General features: G+C 40.2%; 1 protein-coding gene across 3 annotated transcripts in view; it reads left to right on the forward strand.

The window, feature by feature from the left end:
* Positions 1-883: 883 nt before the first annotated feature.
* dnm1a (dynamin 1a) overlaps positions 884-23,362 on the forward strand; it is a 39,466-nt gene continuing 16,987 nt past the window's right edge. For 2 of the 3 annotated variants that reach the window (XM_026298029.1, XM_026298031.1), the window contains exons 1-15: positions 884-1,219; positions 7,717-7,790; positions 7,979-8,128; positions 8,399-8,602; positions 8,737-8,835; positions 9,783-9,943; positions 10,089-10,231; positions 10,310-10,445; positions 11,228-11,295; positions 12,367-12,505; positions 16,572-16,658; positions 17,300-17,370; positions 17,534-17,585; positions 18,734-18,745; positions 20,529-20,642. In XM_026298029.1, the coding sequence (XP_026153814.1) occupies positions 1,059-1,219; positions 7,717-7,790; positions 7,979-8,128; positions 8,399-8,602; positions 8,737-8,835; positions 9,783-9,943; positions 10,089-10,231; positions 10,310-10,445; positions 11,228-11,295; positions 12,367-12,505; positions 16,572-16,658; positions 17,300-17,370; positions 17,534-17,585; positions 18,734-18,745; positions 20,529-20,642 (1,671 nt within the window). In that variant the 5' untranslated portion in view covers positions 884-1,058. Of the gene's footprint in view, positions 1,220-7,716; positions 7,791-7,978; positions 8,129-8,398; positions 8,603-8,736; positions 8,836-9,782; positions 9,944-10,088; positions 10,232-10,309; positions 10,446-11,227; positions 11,296-12,366; positions 12,506-16,571; positions 16,659-17,299; positions 17,371-17,533; positions 17,586-18,733; positions 18,746-20,291; positions 20,322-20,528; positions 20,643-23,362 lie in introns of all 3 variants that reach the window. The other variant, XM_026298028.1, reaches the window with a different exon arrangement.

Here is a 23,362-nt window from a genome sequence, read left to right on the forward strand (position 1 = left end):
TGATGGACGAAAAATATATAGGCTACTGCCTTACAAACATGCAAAAACCTACTAGTCTCTGTCCATGGTTCCAAATCTTTTAGCACCATGGACAGAGACTTGGACAAAACATTAAAATTTCCTGTAATCATCAAAGCTTGACAGCCCCCACAGATATATACACTATTGCATGAGGCGCTGCTGTGCATTATAATGTCACTGCCACCATATTGGACAGCCAATATCACCAGCATGCATGTGTACGAAGACAGGAGGTCTGTCCATAATTAAAATAATCATAAAACACTAAATTTACAACAGATTTTCCAGCAGTTTGGTTTGTTGCAAATGTCTGGACTGTATTCATAATAAAGGATACACATGAAAGATGTGGATTTTGTTCCAAAACATTTATTAAACACGAATACTATTACAAAATTTCTAAAATATTCAAAATTAAAATATTAATATATTATTATATTATGATCTCCTGAGTTTTTAATATAATTTTGGAAATAAACCATGAATAAAAATAGATTACAATAAATAGAGCTACTAAATTTCCAATATATTGTTATTTCATATTCATACTTTGCTCATTTACTTTATTTAAATATAATTTTTATATACAATGTATTCTACAGTGTAAGGGGAGGGCTGTAAGTTTTTAACAGATTCTTATAAACCAAAGAGACACATTTGAAAAACCCTGATGTGGCAAATTAAGTGCAAATATCACTGGACAGCAACAAAGCGAAGGTGTGCAGTCACCTCGGTGTCACCACCTAGCGGTGCACGTGGGGAACTGCAGGGATTTCTTCTGAAAATACAAGAGATCATCCTCCCTCCCCCGCTGCGGCGCTGGGGTGAGAGAGGAGTGTGCTGTTTATTGGAGGAGAGTGATTTGACACACCGAGGAGGCGCAGTCAATGAGGGAGCAAAACGAAAAGTGAACCGGTGTATAAGCAGTCCATAACGCCCTCTAAACGCGAGGGTGGTCAGGAGGGACGAAAGGAAAAAGAATAAATAAATCCCTCCGTCTTTGACAAGGAAGACAGCAGGTCCATCGAACCGCAAAGATGGGGAACCGGGGAATGGAGGATCTGATTCCTCTGGTGAACCGTATGCAGGATGCCTTCTCCGCCATCGGTCAAAACGCAAACCTGGACCTGCCGCAGATCGCTGTGGTGGGCGGCCAGAGTGCTGGGAAGAGCTCGGTGCTGGAGAACTTTGTCGGGAAGTAAGTAGCTTTTCCAGGCTGCAGCGCATGTTGGTGCGCCCCGGTGCACCAAGAAGCGGCCGCGGAAGCGTTCATTTTACACGCCTTACCCATCCCCCTTCTCAGACAGGTTTAAATTCAACAAACAGCCTGAACACACACCTTATGGTTATTATTGAATGCTCCATATTTCACACACATCACCAGTTTTACCGTTTTATTTTTTATTTCCACGAACACAGCTACGAGGCAAGGAGATTATTTTGCTAGGCCTCCATAAATCCCTAGTGAACTTCATCTTGTAACTACTGCATGGTGCATTTAGGGAACCAATACAATGTTGTTAAATAACATGAATTTTAATGTTTAATATAGCCTAATGATCCACATCTGGTTTTGACGGCTATGAGGTCTTCCTGAACCATCTGGTGTTAAAATGATACCAGGTTGTGCATGTTTACCATCATAAATCCAATGACACCTACCACAGCAGCAGGGTCAGTGTGGATGCTGACTTCCTGTTCACTAGAATAACAAGTAACTAAGATGATGTTGTTCACAGGTTATTTGGTCCCAAGCAGGTGAGGGTGCAAAAATGATGCTAGCTGTGTGAGTCAGAAAAGGGTCCAGTCTTTTCCAACATGCACTGTTTTCTTTCTGTCAGAGCTGATGATGATGATACAAAAGCAAAGTGAGGGGCACAAATCTAATTTGTTATGCTGCAGTGTGACCTTGCAGCTACAGAGAGTCCACCTGAGCTTTGAGCCCTTCCAGCTCAGCTCGTCCATCTGGCTGCCAGCGCTTATGCTGTAAGTGAAGCTTACCTCATACAGGAGGCAGCTTTGGTGTCACTTTAACTGTTTGTCGGCCCTTGTGTTTTCACTTTTCATCTCTTCTCTGACTCTTCTGTTAACCAAAGTCTGAGAAAGCGCATACTGTGGCTCGAACCCAGCTGACCGTCACACTGCACAGGGCCTGGGTATTCCATGATAAAATGTCATTTATCACACTGGACAGAGAGGGATCCGTCTGTGCAGCAAACACTTTGAGATGAATTGATCCGTCACTCGTGTAGATCTCATTAGATGTGAACACATCTCTTGTGTCTGACACCTTTTCTCACATTTGACTGGCAGACAAATAGATTATAACATGGCCAAAGTGCTAATCCCCACTTCAACGGGGTAGTAGTTAATGCAGGCCTGCTGTTTAAATATCAGGATGATCTTTATAACTTTCCACTCCCATATTTGGAAAGAAAAAATCTAACTTAAATGTTCAGATGATGGTGACTCAGGTGAAATCACTCGCGATGATTTCCAAGGCTTTACTCAGCCCCCTGTGAAGCCACAAAAGGTTGTTTAGCATATAGCTGTCCCAAGTTGTGCCTTCATCATGAGTGTATATATGGATGTTAATACATGAGCAACACAAACCAGGCCCAGTATACTGTTGGGGCTTTATATAACATCGGCAGAAGTAGAACCTAAGACCCATAAACAGACTCTGACATATTAAATTAGAGGAATTTCTCTTATATCAGTGCTTGAATAATCTCCAATATATAAAATCATACAATGAAATTTAAAATTTCAAGGCCTTGCTTTTTCTCACTCACTCAGCTGTAGTCATGGAAACAGCTTGAGCCTAACTGTGCTGCCTTACCCAAGAGACCAGTGATTTAGAGAAAGAAAAAATTACAGCAGAGGAAATGGTTTATTTCAGATTGTGCCTTTACCTGTTAAGCAGATTTGCTGTGATTTGTTTGTGTGTGTCAGTAAGACCTGCAGTATTTGCCATCTTTCAACAGCAAACTGATGACAGTGTTGGTCACGCAGCTTTTGTGTTAATGTATGCACTAGTCCAGCTGCAGTGACGTCTCTCATCATCCTGCTCCTGACTTCCTCCACCCCCACCCAGAGTAGAGCATTGTGTTTGCATTATCATCCAAAACCAGCCCCCACTTACAACGTGCTGACACATTTACATCGATGGTTCTATGAAAGTGATTTAATTTGTTGTTGTTGTTTGTCATCAAGCTACTTGCGATTTGATCATTTTAGGTTTTCAGAGAAGCTAACAGGATTGTTGAGGGCAATAAGGATTTGGGCAAAACAACTACAGGATTGATACAAAAAGCTTGTTGAAAGAAGTATATTGTGTATCTAGATACTGTTACTCCTTATCATACACAATGATAACTTTCATCTCAGGTCAACTGGACTTTGAACGGTGATGTTGTATGTGTTGCCAATGACTCAGGGTGGCCCCTTAGTGGAAATTTGCTATACTAATGGAAGGAGAGAAAATTTGAGGGCACTAAACAAATTGATCTGTTTATTGTCATCTTCGGTCATTATTTTTTTTATCTTGCTTTGCTATTGAAGTCTGATCTTTCCTCTTCTGCTCACCTTACCATTTATTCCATTTTATTGTCTCTTGATAATTGACATAAAGTAATAATCCCTTTTGTCAAAATTGTTGCAGTTTGTAAGTGACTAATCAATTACACACACACACACACACACACACACACACACACACACACACACACACACACACACACCCTCACACACATTAAGTAAACACACAAAAAGCATCATCTTCAGACCGTTTCCCTCTGGCCTGGCTGTAAAATGGCACTGGAGAAGACGTATTACAAATCAGAATCTGAGCACAACCACTGTTTCCCATTTGGATCTGTCACACAGTCTGTCTTTTTCTCCCATGAGTTTAATTATCACAAACAAAGCAGGGAGTGTAGTCTCTGGTGCGAGTACACAAAGTCGATTGTCAGCTTGAAAAGGAAAAAATACAGTCAATTAAGAAATGAATATGGAGCTAAAAATTCAGCAGCAGGAGTTACAGCAGTGCATGAAAAGTGTGTGGCAGATTTTTATCTTCATTAAGGCTAAAACTATAACGTGAGGAAAAAAATGATTTGCACATTATTTGAAAATGTAAATGTAAGTATTTTCATGTTATGCTTTATATAGTATTATGGTACTATATTATTAATATGTTACATTTTGCATGGATAATGTTTACAGGAGCATCGTTGGCACTCACAACTGTGTGATTTTTGGCTAGAAACTAGTTTCAGCACCATGGACAGCTCTTTTAAAAACAGTTGATATAAATCTGCACCACAACTCTGAAAATCCAGCAAATACTGAATATGTCATTGCCAGAGATTAGAGATGAGCTTTTTTCAATGAATAATTATAGAAACAACTGCAGAAATAATCAGATTTTAGGATTTTATTAAATCTATTCCAGTGTTTTGCTGATGCCTGCGTCTCTGACTGCAGTTTTTTTTTTCACAAAGAGGGATGTGAAGTGAAATTTTCTGCTGATCGAAACAGGTAAAAAAGTTACTTTCGGTATGAAGTGTTGCTGGATGTACTCCCAGGAGGATTTTGCTGCATGGTATGCAACTTAGCTGTCTGAAGCATTTTGTTATCAGTGAAGGCTGCTGGCACCAGCACAAGCCAGGAATGTAAAACTAGAACTCGTTTTCCCTGCAGCCATCACTATTCCAACCCCCACACTAAAATTATGTTCATGACATGTCGCTGCTTTCATGTATTACATAATACTGTGAGGGCCAGAAGCATTGTGACAACTAGCAGTGGCTTCAATCATGTGAAGGAAAAGGACAATAAACTGTAGCTCCATTCCATTTATTTTTACAAATAAAACCATAAGAAGCTGGGAATAAAATAGAGAAACAGAGGAGGCTAGTCCTTTAATGATAAAGGGATATAATTTACTGTTTAATTGTTACATATAATTTACTGTTTAATTGTTAGGAAGAGTCTTGTAGTCAGTTCAGCTGAACATGAAAAATGTAAAATATGTCTACAGGACAGCATACACTTTAATATAGGAAATTGTATCCTAAAATGTTCAGTATATAATGACCATTTATCTTCACTTTATCTTGGTTTATATGTAACTTTTTTAACAGTTTTCCCCTCTGTCATTCTGCTATTTTTGCTGAAATATATAGTTTTTCATAGGGAAGGTTGTAGAAAAGGAATCAATGGGACATGTAAAATAAAATGCTATTGGTCTTGTTTCAGTAATAAAATTTTTGAAGAGTGATGTAAACTCTAAAAGCACTAGAGACCAATGGGAAAGTAGTGAGTGAGACATGAAGGATGACAGGACATCGTTTGTTCTGACTGTGCTGCAGAGGATTACCACTAATCTCTGTTTGGAGTGCAGCTCACCAGCAATTCATTCTCCTATTGGCTCTGGTTTAATCTGGAAAGGCCACTATCCTGCATCCAGTGAGTTCATTCACTCCATCTTCCACTGTGGTCGACAGCAATATGTTTATGTCTGTGTGTGTCTAACGTTCATCACCAAAAAGCAGTCTCATCCTTCTAAGACTCACCAACACTGCCCGGAGAGAAAATTGCCTGGTTGTGCTGTTTCATTCCCATCAGTGCTGTTATTGCTGAATGCATTAGAGCAGGATTAGATGAGACTCAGCGTCTCACTGGAAATCAGAAATGATGTGATGGACACGAAAAGCACCAACAGAGCAGTGTGTTAAGCTTTGATTATTATAATATTTTCATGAATTGCATTGAATTTCTCTGAAAGAACTGAGAAAATGTAAAGTTTGCTCTTTCTATCAAGTTTGCTCTGTCTTTTATTGGTTGTTCCTTGTTTTTCCTTCAGGGAACAGTCACAAAAATGAGAAAAGTGTGAGAAATGAAGAACAGGAAGATGTAACCCTGTGTGTTGCCAGAGAACAATTGCAAAACCAAAAGTTGCAAAACATGTTTTATAACTGAAACTCCTTCCCACTGATGACAACTTAGTAATCACCAGTGTATGTACACTCATCTTTGTATGTGTGTATTGTTGTGCACACATAGCTTTTTTATAATAAGATTCAAAACTTTCGAGAATATCTCACAAATCAATGTGTTATCATTGATACAAAAATCACATAAATAGATTGATATTATAGAATGGAATTGAAAAACATGTTGTCTGATATGCTGTTAGAATTGAAAGTGCTTTTAAACATACACTCCTGAGTGCCCTTATCGGTAAGTGCTAGTTGTACATGCTGTATCATGATGTAACCTTAAACTCTCTCTTCAGGTCTCTGTTGCTGTTCAGATCTTCCTGTTGCAGAAATACCCTCTCTCTGTTTGTCTGTGCTCCTCTCTGTCTCTTCTGTCTGGGGACTGTGTCAGTGCTTTTGGCAGTGATTGTGTGAGAGTTTGCACCCCCCCCCCCTTCACCGTGGCAGATGAATCCGCAGGAGGGTGTGGGGTAGGCAGTGGGAACACTCACTCTCTCTCAGCAGGATAAAATTAAATGATAAGTGAACAGAGACATGGAAATGTGCCATTGTGTAAGGAAATATACAGTGTGTTTGTGTGTGTGTGTGTGTGTGTGTGTGTGTGTGAGAGTGTGTTTGAAGGATCATGGTCATGGCAGTTTGAAGGGACAATGAAATTGAGTGGAGTGAGAGGGAGAACCTGCAGTTAAAGCCATCTGTCTGTATAAAGGTGTCCAAGTGGGATACACAGGGATAGACAAACATAAAGTCCAACAGATAGAAGGCTTCCCTTTATTGTACAAGGGTGTCCCACAACAAACACGAAAACGTTACTCCCAAATGAAGTATTGCTTCTGTAAAAATAAAAACAGGTGTTGGCTACAATATGATGTCTTTTCAGTCCTTTGCAGTATTTGTTTGTACTTGCACAGTCAAGGTTTATTTGTCATATTCTCTCCCATAGTGGAGATTGGAGAAGGATTAAGGAAAAGGCTGTATAAAGGTATAACACCTCAGCCTTCTACATCAGTTGACTTTAGTGGATGCTTGTAATAATTTTGATTAATTTACCTGTGCAGGTGGTTAAATGTAGGTTGAGGTTGAATGTACATATTCAACATTGCAACTCCTGAATGTTCAGCAGCCAAAAAGACTAAGCAGCAAATATTAGTATCTAATATACAGAGTTGTAATGAAACATGGTCACTGATGTTGAATTTGTCTTTTTTCTGGTGCATGCATCAGATTTTTGAGCAAAAGCATCTCAGCTCTTATTAACTCTCAGCTCCTGTGTATCCAAGCTGCCTCAGGCTTTCCCTCAGGTTCAGACATAGCCCTCATCTATTTGAAATTAGTAACATCACGACAAAGTTTTAGTTGAATACAGATTCACACAAATCCTCTACCCAACTTCACATACAACGTGCTTCAAGAATATTTGGAATGTGTTACAGTTACTAGAAATTAAAATTGCACAAAACACACAAAATCACGCCTCCTTATTTCCTAAGGGAATAATACACAGTTCTTCCCAAACCCTCATGGTTCTCATATGTGAATGGGTTTATTAGTATTTTAGTGCCTGTACTTTTGATAGAGTTTTAGAGACTGACATATAGTGCTTTCTTCAATTTTTTAGCAGCATTTCTCTGCATTGTTGTTTGTTTGACTTGACACTCTGACTCTGACACTTCATTCTGTTGTGTTACAGGGATTTTCTTCCTCGTGGTTCTGGCATTGTGACTCGTCGCCCTTTGGTTCTGCAGCTGATGAACTCTCCCACAGGTAAAAAACACTAACACCCATAAACATCCCTTGAGGTTCTTGCCTGTGAAAAATGCCTTATTTGTTTGAATGTTTTGTGTTAATGGGGAAATTGTTGATTTGCAGTAATACAGTTGTATTAGGATTCATCCTTTTTTTTACTACAGTTTCTCTTTCATACATACATCTTTATCTTTTATCTTTTTTAGAATATGCAGAGTTCCTTCACTGTAAAGGCAAAAAGTTTACAGATTTTGATGAGGTTCGACAGGAAATTGAGGGAGAGACTGACCGCATCACTGGGGCCAACAAAGGCATCTCCCCAGTACCCATCAACCTTCGTGTATACTCCCCTCACGGTGAGGTTGGCACAGATCTGTTCCCATAAAGAAACTACATTGGTTTGACTTGAAAGTGGTTTTATAGTTGTGTCAGACTAAAAGTATAGAGGAAGATGTAGTTTGTTAGATCTTCCATAGCACACTTTTAGTTCAGTTCATAAGCATGTATGTCTGACATCAATAAATGATGTGCATCCAAGCTTCTCATTTGGCAACAGTGCATCTGAAGAAGCTCTTTTGGTTTGTTTAGCTTTCTCTTAGATCTCCTGCTCCCTCTTCTCCTCACAGTACTGAACCTGACCCTGGTGGACTTGCCGGGGATGACCAAGGTGCCGGTGGGTGACCAACCTGCTGATATTGAGTTCCAGATTAGAGAAATGCTGATGCAGTTTGTCACCAAGGAGAACTGCCTGATGCTGGCCGTCTCCCCTGCCAACTCTGATCTGGCCAACTCAGACGCTTTAAAGATTGCCAAAGAGGTCGACCCTCAGGGTGAGTTACTGCTTACAGTACTTCTACTCCACTACATTGTAATATTGCTTGTTTTTGTATGTCTTTCAGGATTGGTTTGTGGAAACGATAATCAAATTTTATGGGTTAACATTTTGGGGCCTGTGTACTTGCAGGGTTGAGGACCATTGGTGTCATCACCAAGCTGGACCTGATGGACGAGGGGACAGACGCTAAAGACATCCTGGAGAATAAGCTGCTTCCACTCAGGAGGGGTGAGCACAAACATTAGATCTTTTTTACTTCAGGGCCATTAAAATGACACAATGTTTCCCTCTTGTGGTAACACACAGTCATACTCAAAGCTGCTTACTAAACGCTCTAACCACAGGGAAAAAAATAGAAAAGGGGAGGAGGTCCTGCCAGGACAGTCCTGAGTGAGAAATCAGAAGAGAGGCAGAAAAGTAGAAGAAGAGTTGGAAAGAAGCAGTGGGGAAAGGGGCAGAGAGAAAAACAGTATCTTGGAAAGAGCTTCCATATATCTTGTGGGCTGTCCTTTATTGCACTGTGCTGATGTGGTGCTTTTCTTTTCCATTTGCACTTGGTTAAGACCCAGGCATGTGCTTTTGAATATTTTCCATTTCCTTTGTTTTTTCTATGTTTTCCCACTGTCTCTTTTTCTGTCTTATCCTGTGGATGTTCACATTTACAAGGGTTCTGGCTCACAGAGCATGAAACAGCCTTTACTGAGTGATGCAGAAAACTTAACTGGAGGTGAAATGGGATCTGTTTGACCTGAACGTCCTGTTTTTTTTTTTTGTCCTTTTCCCTTCCTTTCTTACCTTTCCTTCTCCATTCCTCATTAATCTGTTCTCTTCTTCAATCGTGTGTCTCTTAAGATGTGGTTTTATACAGCCAAACATGATTAAACACTGTTTTTAAGTGGTTGGGTCCTGGACAGAGCTCTTCATTCTGGGTTTAGCTGTTCAAACTTATTTCATATGTAGAAAATAAGAGCCCAGCACAGTCCCAGATTGCTCTAATACTGTATCTAACAGTGAAATTACCAGTGAGGCCACACATACTGAAGCTATTCCAGACTGTTTTAAAAAATTCCAGGAAGTGATAAAAAAAAAAAAAGCTGGATTTGGTTTTCTGCAAATCTCACGATGTTCCAGACTGTATTGGAAATGTGTGTGGGACTCTCATCTGTTGTGTCCAGGTTACATTGGTGTGGTGAATAGGAGCCAGAAGGACATAGATGGGAAGAAGGACATTAATGCTGCTATAGCTGCTGAGAGGAAGTTCTTTCTCACCCACCCTGCATATAGACATCTGGCTGACCGTATGGGCACTCCCTACCTCCAGAAAGTCCTTAACCAGGTGTATAAAATAACAAGACAGAGTGATAGTCACGATTTTCTATAGTATTTTGATTCATAGGTTCTGTTTTTCTCAGCATCACCATGTATATTTCCAGTATTACCCATATTTCCATTGATCTAACTCTGACCTTTGACCTGCACAGCAATTGACCAACCACATCCGGGACACCCTGCCGGGTCTGCGGAGCAAGTTGCAGAGTCAGCTTCTCTCCATAGAAAAGGAGGTGGAGGAGTACAAGAACTTCAGACCTGACGATCCGTCTCGCAAGACCAAGGCTCTCCTCCAGTGAGTCCATGGTAATCCACAGTTAGACAGATGCAGATCAATAGATTTGCTGATATCTGTGTCTCTGTCTCCTTGCAGGATGGTGCAGCAGTTCTCTGTGGACTTTGAGAAGTGTATAGAGGGCTCAGGGGACCAGATTGACACAGCAGAGCTGTCAGGAGGTGCCAGGATTAATCGCATCTTCCATGAACGTTTCCCTTTTGAGCTGGTCAAGGTGGGTACCTGCCAGATTTTGTGTTTATACTCACTAATCAAATGACTGCCATCCCTTAGGCTCACCGTGTTTAGAATAAGTCAGTAGCTGGATGCAATTAAACTTGGTTGGACTATAAAGACAAAAGCCCAAGTTAGAATATATATATATTTATATTACTAGACATTTACAGTAAATGGTAATGACCTCATTCTTTGCTTCCTCTTACTGGCCTCCTTTAATCCTTCCTTCTTCTTCACCCTCCACCCTCACCCTCCCTCTGAGGATATAAAAGTGGCCTCTTGGTTGCTTCCTAACCAGCAGCTTGGCTCATAACGCACAGAAAATCCTGCTGTCTGCCAAATACAGTAGAAGTCAGTTCATCCTGTTGGTGTTTTATGTGTTTAAAACACATACTTCAGAGAAAATGTTTAACTTCACTGAGGAGGAGTGAGAAGAGGTGGTGCACTGCAGTAAATAAAATACTTTAAATTAAAAACAGATTTTAGATTTCCAGTGTTACAGTGTGTTCGGCAGAACATATGATTTACTGTGCATCTGCTGGAGAACACCATTATTAGGGTTTGCAAAATAAAAGCAGCAGAGACCTTTTTTTAAAAAGTTAAGTATATGTGGTCTATCCCATTAATTCCTAACATTTTATGTATATAGTCTCCTTGGTTCTAACTGTATGTCTTTACAGGACATAAAGGTTGGAGAAGTAATGATCGAGGAAAAATAAGGAATCTGTGAGAGAAAGACTGAGTATACTTAATCCCCAGTGTTGTCTGTTTCTTTCACAGATGGAGTTTGATGAGAAGGAACTACGCAAGGAGATCAGCTACGCCATCAAGAACATTCATGGGATCAGGCATGTCCCCTCTCCAGCTCACCCTTTCATGTTTAATTTAATTCACTTCCCACTGTCACTCCATTTCAGTCACATCTGCTGCAGCTAACTGACTTTTCCTGTCAAAACATCTAGACTGAACCTTGAGTGCTCTGAATACTAACAGCATGAGCACACCTAGAAGAAAACTGGAATTAGATAAGGGACTAGGGGCTGCGTTATTTTTCTGGACTTTCATTTTGTCTGTCAGTCTCTCCATGGTGATGTGTGGCCTGTTTGTCTGTCTGGATGGGGAAATGCTGCAGCTTTTAGTTGGATGTGTGGCAGAAACATTATATTTGGATGCTGTTTGCTTCATTTACCCTTTCTACACTTACCTAAAAAATAGCCTTTTGAATAAAAAGACAAAGATTCTGTTGCCACATTTGGCACAGTTTGTTTGAATAAATGTTTTTTTATCCAATCACAAGCTGGTTAGTAAAATATCAGCTAGATAACTGCTAGGATATGATGAGATAAGGTCCATGTAAATACTGATGTTGAGAATTGTTGAAGTTGGGTGTTGTAGGTAGACTCCACAGTTGTTGCAGTTCAATTTTTGGGTGATTCATTGATATTATTATTAGCACAGTCCGGTGCAGTGATGAGTTTGTTTTACATTTAAGTTCATGGATTAAAATGAAGTAACAAAACCTGTTGCAATACCTTCCATTGCAGTATTATTTTGGATACTTGCATACTTTTATCAATGCTGCAATACCACTGATAGTAAATCTTAGACAGTAATAGTAATTGCTGTTTTTTATTCTCTGCATTGATCTATCCACTGTTGGATGAAAATACTGAGGATATTACTCTAAAGCATTTAATTTTTACCTGATGGTTTGTGCTTTCTTAATGTTTTTATAGCTCCATTCACTTTCCCTGTCTAATTTTTTCTCTGTTTATTTTTGGGGAAAAGCTCAGCAATGGAGGGTGATTCTTTATAATTAACACTCTTCTCTTTGCCCAACCCTCCTCTCTCCTCCTGTCTTTCTCTCCACCATCCTCCTCTTTTTTGGCCCTGTGGCTGGTTCGCTCTCTGCTGGGCAGAACTGGCCTCTTCACCCCGGACATGGCCTTTGAGACCATTGTGAAAAGGCAGATTGGGAAGATTAAAGAGCCTTGCACCAAATGTGTGGACATGGTCATTTCTGAGCTAGTCAATACAGTTAGGCAGTGTACCAAGAAGGTAAAAAAAATAAAAGTAAACAGTTGATAGCACTTTTGTTATTTTTAACCCTCATCTGCAAAGTCCCCTCTGCTGGTCACTCCCTTTTGCTGTAACCGCCTGGCTCTCTCCAGCCCTCGTTGTTTTTTGGGACAGCGAAGGGGACACCTGGAGTGGCAGGGTGGGCTGCGGTATGCCTGCCTGGCTACTGTACCGCTTCAGACGGGATTTGGCTGGAGAGGCTGGTCGTGATAGAAAGCTATGCTGTGAAAAAAAAAAAACAGTGTGGAGGCTGAACTGTCATCAAAATATGGCTGCCAAAAAAAAGAAACTTTATGAATGCAGAAACTGACTTGTGCTTAAGTAGTCTTTTGTATCCTACTTTAAAACCTTGAACAGAACAGTGTGTCCTTGCACACTAAGACATACACATATTTAGAAATCATATGTCACTCAGAATACCTGGCAGGCATATTGGATGACCTCAGTCTTCAAACTTTGTGAGACTGCAGCTGTGCACCTGCAGCAGACAGGAGCCATGATGATTATGTTTTAAGTGGTCTTCAACATACCTCGGGGGCTCCGCTCTCGGCAACAGAGACTCAGCTCAGCTTGAGAGTGTGGCCAAGACAAAGAGCAGTGAGCTTTATCCAAATTGATCCACTGTGACCAAACAATTTCAACAGTGGTTAGACTGCAAGAGACCTTGGAATAATAAGGGTCAACAGAGGGATCAGTGCGTCTTGGCTGAATGTCAGGGTGCACAGTTGTGATCTTGTGGTGCGTTGCTTGGAGTTTTTGGCTGGTGGAGTTGTGCAGGCTGGGAGCTCTTTCTGTTTCTTCCTCTTTCTCTCATTTTTTTGTCTCAGTTTTCTCTTTATTGATAGAGAGAGATTCCAACACTGCCCTGTTTTTTTAGAATGGCTTAAGGGGAAACCAGATGTCTCACTTGCATTTTATTCCTTCTGTGCTGTTTAACCCACAAACCTCCACATCCTTTCCTTGTCTTTCTCATCTTCAGTTTCTTGCCTCTTTGTTCCAGCTCCAATTTTTACCTTCCTCATGTTTGTATTATCCCTTTTCTTTGCTGTCTGTTTTCACTCGTTTGTCTCGCCCTGCCAATTTCTCACTTTTCCTGTCGGTTCTTTTATCTCCTCTTCATTTAGTACTTCTGCTTCTCATCTTTCTCTGCCTTTTTTTCTTCTCTTTTTCTTTTACTCCTCTTTTCTGTGCCGCCTGCCTATTTCTACAGGACGGGGCTGTTCACCCCTGACCTGGCCTTTGAGGCCATAGTGAAAAAGCAGATCCAAAAGCTGAAGGAGCCCACACTGAAGTGTATAAATATGGTAGCGAGTGAACTCACCTCCACCATTCAAAAGTGTAGTCAAAAGGTAAACTACCAAAGAGAACCATCACTGTTAAATGCACATGTAGGGGTAGACTGATGGCTGGACATTATTTCATAAGATCTGAAATCAGGTATATGAGATTAAAAACAAAACCAGGCATGAACTGTTTGATTACAGTATTCCTAAATAGTTTATAAAAATGAGTGAGCTTTAGATTAAGATACAGCACAATTAGGAAAATGGTCAAGATTTTTCTTCTTAATTATTGGGGAACTAAACATTTGTTAAATTACAGTATATTAAATGCAGCGATTAACATGCAGGAGTAAAGTATCCTCAAAGCAGCATTAAGCAACCAGTCAGTGTTTGTCTGTAGAGACAAATTTAATCTAACCATCCCTGACAAAATATAACAGGTTTATGTTTTATGATTAACAATTTTAAAAAACAGCGGTGAACCCAAAAACTTACCTCAAATATTTCCAAAATTAACAAGTCAGATATTTCAGTCTGAAATCACCATCCAGAGAGCCCTGCAGAAAGCACCACCCTACCATTGGTCAGTTATTCAAATTAATTCCTTTATGAACAGTAAAAAAACAAAACAAATTAGATATTCAAATTTGAATTTCATGCTCCTTTAAAGTTGTTATAAGTATCAGAAGAGTAAATATTCTACAAAAACATGTTACCAAAAGACTTCAGCCAGCAGATACCAGTCTATCCTTACCGTATAATCTGCATTTTAATTAAACATTGTCATATGACTTTGTCAATTATAATCCTTTTAGCAAAATTACTGCCTCTCAATCTGCATGTTAGATCATTTTCTTTTATATTTGACATTATGATGTCAACAAATATTTAGATTTTTCTGTCTTTGTCTCTAATATAGTAGCGTGACTGATTGTGTGGTTCCACTCTGACTAATCAACACAATTTGAGTGTCTCTTTATTTCTCTCTTTATTTCTTTTTCATCCTCTTCATCCTGTCATCCTGTAGCCCTTTGAACCAGCTGCTTCTTCTGCAAGCAAATGAGCAAAAGAAAGAATGACCTTCTTTGGATTTCTCTTCTTTGTCACACTTTTATCTTGATTTCACTTTCAGAGACATATTGTATTTAAAGATACTGTGTTATAATACACGGTTTTCAGGGAAATCCACAGAGGGGTCAGTTTGAAGTCTCCTCCATCCCCCTCTCCCACCTCTCTCTTTCTGTCCTTGCTTGTCGGCGGTGCATGTCAGTGTAAATCAGTGTGAGTGTCTCCGCCTGCTGCCTCCTTTCTGAAACAAACAAACAAAAACAACACCATTAGTGTTTCTGTGCAGTTGTTTGAGTCACAGAAACTTCAGCCTTTAACTGCCTTCAAGTTGCAATGCATCTTTGCACTACCACAAGTTAGACCTATGTTGCTTTTAGTTGCTTTGATACAAATCACATCTATTTTATGTCATTAGTTTTGTTTTGTGCTTTTTTTTTTCCATGTTCATGGTTTTCACAAGTTCCCTGTGTTGGCTTGAATTTCCACACTGTGGGAACCATAGCGAGCTCCTCATCATAAGTTCTCTCATTGCTTACCAAGTTGAGAACTATATTCCCTATAATTGAAAAGAGTGATTTCACATTATTGTCAACAGGATGACATAACCAGATGGTAAATTTAAACCCTGACATAGTACCATTCAGAGCCAGCTCCTGCAAGGCAGATGTTTCAGTGCTGAACTGGAGTTTGCATACTGCAAATCTAACATCCCATAAATTAATGAGGTTACCTAATGATATGGTCCTTCTCTAGTTAGTCAGTCATGCTAACTTTGCAGATAAACACAGTCCAGTCTCCACACTAGTCGCTCAGTTGTCTTTTTGGTTCAGTATTGATTTACTGTTGCACATCAGTGGAGAAATGAAAAGCTTGACAATCCTGCCTTAGAGAATGGTCAGTTGTCATAATCAAGCAGCAACACTTAGACATTTACAATATAAATTTTAAAGTCAATTGAGCATCTTAACATTCTGTGTCCATTATTATAAAGCATCTATTCTTTATGGGTGTCATCTATTCTTTAATTAGACCAGTCCCAGAAACAATAAATCAACTTGGGAACCAAAAAGAGGCCTATTGATATCCACTCCCTACCCAAACCGTCTGACAGATATGAAAGATGCATTGTAACTTGCAAGAAAACTGTGTATTTTCTTTTCCTTCTTTCTTGCGCTGTGATTTGGGTTTTTATTTTTCTTCTTTCCTCACACTTCTTCAAATGTGTTTGTGTCACATTGGAGGCCCACCAATGTCTGCGTTCGTGGGTTTGCAATGAGCTCATGGAAAAAGACCCACAGTGTGCTGGGAAAAGAAAGCTTTTCTGCCAGGAACATTGTTTATTCTGTGTTTGTGTGGTAATATCGCAGACTTTGCACTATTCTTTTGCATTTGTTCCATATTGGCAAGACATAGATATCTTGCACATTAAATCCAGTTTAAACAAATCCAACTCTTTGATCAGAATGTGCAGGGACTAGAGCTGAGTCTGGGATGACCTCCTCAAAATATAACATGTTTAACTGTTTCTGTAATGGATTTTGTTGTGTGTGTGAAACTGTGTGATGTGATTTAGTGATACAAGTAATGTAGTGGTTTTACTGAAGTTTGTATGTGGTTTTGTGCCAGTAAGTATGTGTATTGGCCATATGTGTGTTTATTTTTTGCCACCTACCTACTATTCCCTGTGCTCACAGCTGGCTCAGTATCCCATGCTGAGGGAGGAGATGGAGAGGATCGTCACCCAGCACATCAGGGACAGAGAAAACCGCACCAAAGGCCAGGTAACACGCAAAATCGAAAAGACAAGAGACTGGTTTGTGCTGTTTTAAAGGTAGTGTGTTTAGAAAAATGATTAACTTTAAGATTTGTATTATTTTTATGATCTTTTCAAACATTGTATTTAACCTAAATGTGCATTTCCTGAAGAAAATGTGCCGTGATTGCTAAAAGTTGGGAAAATGAATCAGCTGGATAATGTAGAACTGAAGGCTATAAGTACATGGGAAAAAAGATATTGTGGAAAATTCAAAGATTTAGAGCTGTGTAACTGACCACATGATGGCGCCACTGATAACATTACAGTGTGTTGGGCACTTCCCCATGGGACATCTGTGTAACCAAGTGAGATTTCTTCAGCGTGTATATTCTCTGAGAACGTGGTGGTAACATTCACTCTGGCATAGACCACCATTCAGAAGAAATATTAATTAAATATGAATAACCAATTAATTATACCCGATTTTACCAAGCTGAATACAAGCGTGCTGACTGCACTCTCATTCACACTTGCTAATATGTCATGTGTCATTAAGCTGTGGCCACAACATAATATTTTGTGACTATTCATTATAAGTTCCTTATAAAGGAAGCTAATAAGTTATTATGTTGTTGTTATTATATTCTCTGCACTGTTTCTGTACAGGTGTTGCTGTTGATAGACATTGAGTTGGCCTACATGAATACCAACCATGAGGACTTTATTGGATTTGCTAAGTGAGTTACCTTTTTTGTGTCCAGTATGAAAACTATAAGATAAGATGAGATCAATTTTATTAATAGGCTATGATATGAAATAGTAACGTTTTCTGTTCACTGATACGTAACTTTAATGTGGAGTATGAGGCTGATGTTCTTTTTTTTCTTTTTTTTTTTCCAGCGCTCAACAGCGAATCAGCCAGATGAGCAAGAAAAAGGCAGCTGGCAATCAGGTACTTTAATTGCAAACATACAGACATGGTCACTGTAGACTCATGGCCACTATTTTAGCACAGAGCTGTGTTGTTTTCTTCAGGCTACTTTCGATTGCAGGCTGAACTCATTCAAATATGTTTTGTCTATTGCCCAACAGCATGACATTTTTATGCAGTCTTTCCCAAGGCTTAATTCTTTTAGCACTATACAGTATCTTCTTACACTGGGCTTCGGTCCATGTCCTGCACAATGCAGCTGCTACAATATACAGGCTGCAGGGACTAATGGACAACTGTTGTCAAATCTTGACCCAATTTGTCCTTTTGGACAAACTGAGGTCTGTTGCAAAATATCATGCATGATAGTTCATATTATTTCATTTGTTTTAACAACAGTAACCATAATATTAATATCAAATACAAAACACACACACAGAGTAGTTGTCCCTGCCAAGGTTAAAGTCATTTAAAATGTTAAATATCCATCTGGATATTAATAGTAATTATGCAAGTACCTGTTTAACATTCTACAAAATTGTTTTTTTGAGGCAAGCATGGTGGATTAGTGGTCAGCACTGTTGGCTCAATGAAACCCAGCAGGGGCCTTTCTATGTGGAGTTTGCATGTTCTCCCTGTGCTTGTGTGGGTTTTCTCCAGGTACTCTGGTTTCCTCCCACAGTCCAAAAACATGTATGTCAGGTTGATTGGTGACTCTAAATTGCCCATAGGAGTGAGTGTGAGTGTGTGAGGTTGTTTGTCTCTATGTGGCCCTGTGATGGACTGGTGACCTGTCCAGGGTGTACCCCTGCCTTTCACCCAAAGAGAGCTGGGATAGGCTCCAGCTGACCCCCGTGACTCTAAATAGGAATAAGTGGGTATAGATAATGGATGGATGGATGGATGGTTTGTGGGATCACATAATTAGCCAATAACCACATGGTTACACTAACTGGATACAGTTTGTTCATGCAATAACTGCAATGACAAACAGGTTTTGCATCACTCTAGATTCTCTTCTACTTGTCACACTTTTAAATTTTATTCTTTTGTTGTATTTTTTTCCTGCTGCGGTTCTGTTGTCTTTCATGTTCTTATCTTCCTGCTGTCTCTTGTTTCTTCTGAGAGATTTATCTTTTCTGTTTCTTTCTCTGGCTTTTCTGCTATAGGATGAAATCATGGTGAGTAGTGTGTGTGTGTGTGTGTGTGTGTGTGTGTGTGTGTTTGAAATGTGGGAGTGTGAATGTGTGTGATTCTGTGCACGTCTGCAGGTAGGCTTTCATGCATTTGTGCTCATATATCTATGCTCTGGATACATCATGAATTTATGTATGCATGTTGGGTTCACATGGATTGTGGGTGAGTGTGTGTGTGTGTGTGTATACAGTAGATGGGCAGGTGGCTGTTGTGGGGGATGCTTGGCTGCTTCCTTTTCCTCTCTTCTTCAACTGTGTCCTCCCTGCAGCCATACACGCTTACAGTCACACACACACTACTACACTACTGCTGTTCAGCCAAGAGAAAACACAAAAGAGCTTAATCAAGAATCGCTTTCCTGTTATGTCACAAGCATCTTCACAGTTACAGAAAGGGTTCAGTATGGAAATACTTGTTGTGGCTTCAACACGAGCAGGTTGACTTTGGCAGCTGTAGTTTGAACTAGATGAGGAGAAAGGCGCTTATGTTCTTGAATTGCACCCCAGAGAGAATTTCGATATGAGGAACAAAGATTGTCTTTTTTTCTCAAACATTTTATTTACACATCCTTAGACAACTTTTTTCAAAATGTATTCAAAGCAGCAGAATGCTAGATGATAAAAAAACTGCAATGTGGCAGACAGATGTCAGCTCCAGAGTTACCAGTTGTCATAGTAACCACCCAGATTGGGGCCAAAGGTTAGGGGCTTGTTGTAAACAAAGTGGTGATCTTTACTTCCTGACGACAACAGTTGGACCTTTATGACCCCACAGCTTCTGTTCTCACTCACCTGACCTTCAGACCGAGAACTGCAGGATCCTTTAAGAACTTCAGGTTTTGGACTTGTCATCAGATATGCTGATGCAAAGCTGTATTGTTGGATCCTCCGGTGTTCAATGCTTGATGGGCAGCCAAGTCTTTCTTTTCAAACAGGATATATGTATCTTTGATTTGAAATTTTTCTCTCAATATTACAATGAAAATTGTAAGGGATACCGCTATTCACTGAGAAAACATTCTACAAAATAGTACTGTCTGTAATATAGTTTTTTCCTCTCTGCCATAGACTTTGATTGTTCAAAGGATGCATTGGATGGAAATTTTCTTCATTACAATGAATACACACTGTAGTTGAGTCAATCCTGTATACACTGTCCTTGTGGTGTGTATTGTTATTGTAGTGTGCCAGTTCCACAAATGAAAGTGGCCTTCAATAAATACGCTATTTCTGCCTATTTCAGAGTGATTTTCATAAATCTACAGTGCCCAACAGAGGCTTTTATGAAAGTTTTACATCTTCCTTAGAAACAAATACATATGTAGCTTAATGCAGCATTTCATTGCATGGTCTTAAAAAGATTTGACATTATCAATTCTTATTGTAGCCTCCTTATGTCCCCACCCTGCCTGTGGACCCCATGCCTGCAGCGAGCTGTATAATGTAATAGGACCAACCTTGTGTGTTTGGCCTTTACTAAATGCCCTACATTTGCGTAGCTTTATAACAATCTCTTCACGTTCTCATTCAGCCGGAGAGAGGAGTTAACGATCGGTTCAAGGTAAATAACTTGCACCCCACTTCTTGTATGTGTGTAGTTGTGTAGGTGTAAAGCAGGTGTTAGTGTAGGTACATATGTGTGATATACTGTATACACAAACTGAGAAATGTCATTAGGTTTGTGAGAAATATGAGGGGGGTGATGTTTGGCTGCTGTGTTTTATTAATTGTTTTCTTCCTTGTGTGTTTGTGTATTGATTTGTGTCAGGTGATCAGGAAGGGCTGGCTGACCATCAACAACATCGGCATCATGAAGGGAGGGGCTAAGGAGTACTGGTTCGTCCTCACAGCAGAGTCTCTTTCCTGGTACAAGGATGATGAGGTAAGCTATTACACACAATCCCATGGTGCATTTCTGTCTGTCAGAGGCCTGCCAGTCAAACCTGCAATGCTTCGTTTAGATTCACAACTGGCATTTGTTTCTCTTGCCTTGTACTGTCATCCAGATGTAGCATAAACAACTGGAAGAAGAATCTCAGCCCAATCAACTGCAGAGAAATGCATACAAAACACTACTTTATTATTAAAAATTATCTACGGAATTTAAAATTTTTAAGTCTAATAGCAATACCTAACAATCTGATAACAATGTATTCCCTTTTTCCCCAACAAATTACAATACCAGAGAATTTGTTCTGTTGGACCTGTGTGTTTAGTCGCCACCAGTTTCCACCAGGGAGATTCTGTGTTTCTTTTCCACCTTCAGGTCCAAAATTCATTCCTGCTTAACCCACTGGCAAATATGACTGTTTATCAAGTTTGGTGGTTGTCTTCTGCATGCTGAGATGATTTGACCTGATATGATCTGTTACTGGGCCTACTGGTCAAAGCGGTCTCCCATGGTGCTTTGCAAAACTATTAGGAGCTAGCCACAGTCTCACTGTCTCCAGACCTTAGCCACAGCCGCTCTGCTTGCTGACATAAGGATATGTGCGTGTGTGTGTGTGTGTGTGTGTGTGTGTGTGTGTGTGTGTGTGTGTGTGTGTGTGTGTGTGTGTGCGCGCGTGCGTGTGCATGTGCGCTGGTGCATGCATGTGTAGGACTAAAGGCCCTTTCCAAAGAGTCAGGACCCCCCAACATGTCAGACACTGAAGCTGGCACACACATGTGCATACCAGAGCCCCCCTGTCCTGCCTTGTTCCCAATTACACACACACGCACACACACACACACACACACTGTACAAGCTGCTTCTAATAAACTTACTTCATTTCAAAGACGGTGAACGGAGCAAGAGAGGGACTGGAGTATAGAGGAGGAGGCAGGAGTGTCTCTTGTTAGCTGGTAGAGTAACAAGGACCATGTGAAGGGAGAAAGGGTAGAGTGCAGAAGGGAAGGAGGTGGAGGCGAAAGGGTGGATGTGGAATTTTACATCCTTCCTTCTTACCTTTTTCCTTCACCCTCATCATCTTCTTCATCCTCCTGTTCCCTCATCTGTTTCTCAGACTTTCCTTGTCACTCTCTCCTTCTGTCCCCTCCCTACCCGCGCTGTATATTTATTTGAACATGGAATTGCGAGAGCTCAGAGAGACCCAAAACCAACACATGGTGCCGGTGTTAAAGCTCTGCTGAAAAAGGCACCGCAGCACTGTGAATGAAAAAAACAACCCAAAGGAAAATTACAAAAAGAAAATAAAAGAAAATTTCCATTAGGTTTTCCCTCCAAGCTGGACATTTATATATGGTCCCGTCGAAAAAACTAGAGGTTAAAGTGCTTATATGTGCACCTGAGTGGATAAGTGCCAAAATACACACAGTTAATAAGTGATGATGTTTTTAAAAAAGTATCACTGCCTGCAAAAAACAGTTTTTTTGTCAGTTTCAGTTTCACACTGACACATTGACACAAACTTACAAAACAGCAAAGCCCTGTTTTACTGGTTGCCTCTCTTCATGGGGAAAACCCTTGCCGTAGTCTGGCAACACACGTACACACACGCCGAAAACACACATGCACGCACACCCACCCCCAGACACTAATAATAACTTTCAACCCAACTAGTGGTGCCAGGATGTTTTGGTTAGTGTGTGTGTGTTTGTGTAAATGTGTGTGTGTGTGTGTGTGTGCTTTTAGAAACCTTCTGGTCTGTATTACCACAGGACATGCCAATTCTTTGAATCAGGCTGTTCTGTAGCTCAAAGCTTCCCCAAAGCAGAAAGAAAGAGAGAAGGGGGAGTAAGATGTGAATGGAGGAAAAAAAGGGTGAAAAGGAAACAAAAACATACATAAAAAGATTCACACAACTGTGATTTTATAGACTTTCAGCACATATGATATTCATAGGCTCCAGCAGATTCCCGTGACCCTTAATAGGACTGGGCTGTGGATAATAAATGGATTGATGATCTTCATATATTCTCAGATTCATACATTTAAACTTTTCACATTGATGTGTCCCATATAGACATATGCAGATATATGTTTGAAATTTTTTTAAATGGTCCTTTAGCAGCTGTTGGATGCATTTTCTTTGGGTGCCCTTTTAGCTTTTTACGTATGTGTGTGTTTCTGCTCGGGTTTCCCTGCTTCTGTTGTAAAGCTGCCAGAATACCAGACTCGCCTGGTGATCCCAGCTGTAAACATCCTGGGGGGGGGGGACTGCTGTTTTTAATGCACTCACCAGAATCACGTCTGCTATACAGTGTGTGTGTGTGTGTGTGCGTGTGTGTGTGTGTGTGTGTGTGAGAGAGAGGGTCCTTGAGTACATGTTCCTGGGGCAGTGACTTACTTTATATATATATATATATATATATATATATATATGTGTGTGTGTGTGTGTGTGTGTATATATGTGTAAAAACGTGTGTGCATGGTGGTAGGGCTGTAAATGGAAACAGGTTGGTTTGAGGTTTTCATTCCTGAAGATGATGCTCTGTGATGGGACACCCTGTGAATATTTCTGCCCTCTACTTTGCTTTTGTGTACTTGCGAGGGAGTTGAAATGGTATGCTGTGGGTACGGTTTATCAAAGACAGGCAGGCTGGAAGACAAACTGCGGGCCCGGTTGAAGAGGGAGAAAAGAAAACATAATGGAAAACCAG

Source organism: Mastacembelus armatus, chromosome 12 (genome assembly GCF_900324485.2).
Source record: "Mastacembelus armatus chromosome 12, fMasArm1.2, whole genome shotgun sequence".
In the NCBI taxonomy this organism is placed as follows: domain Eukaryota; kingdom Metazoa; phylum Chordata; class Actinopteri; order Synbranchiformes; family Mastacembelidae; genus Mastacembelus; species Mastacembelus armatus.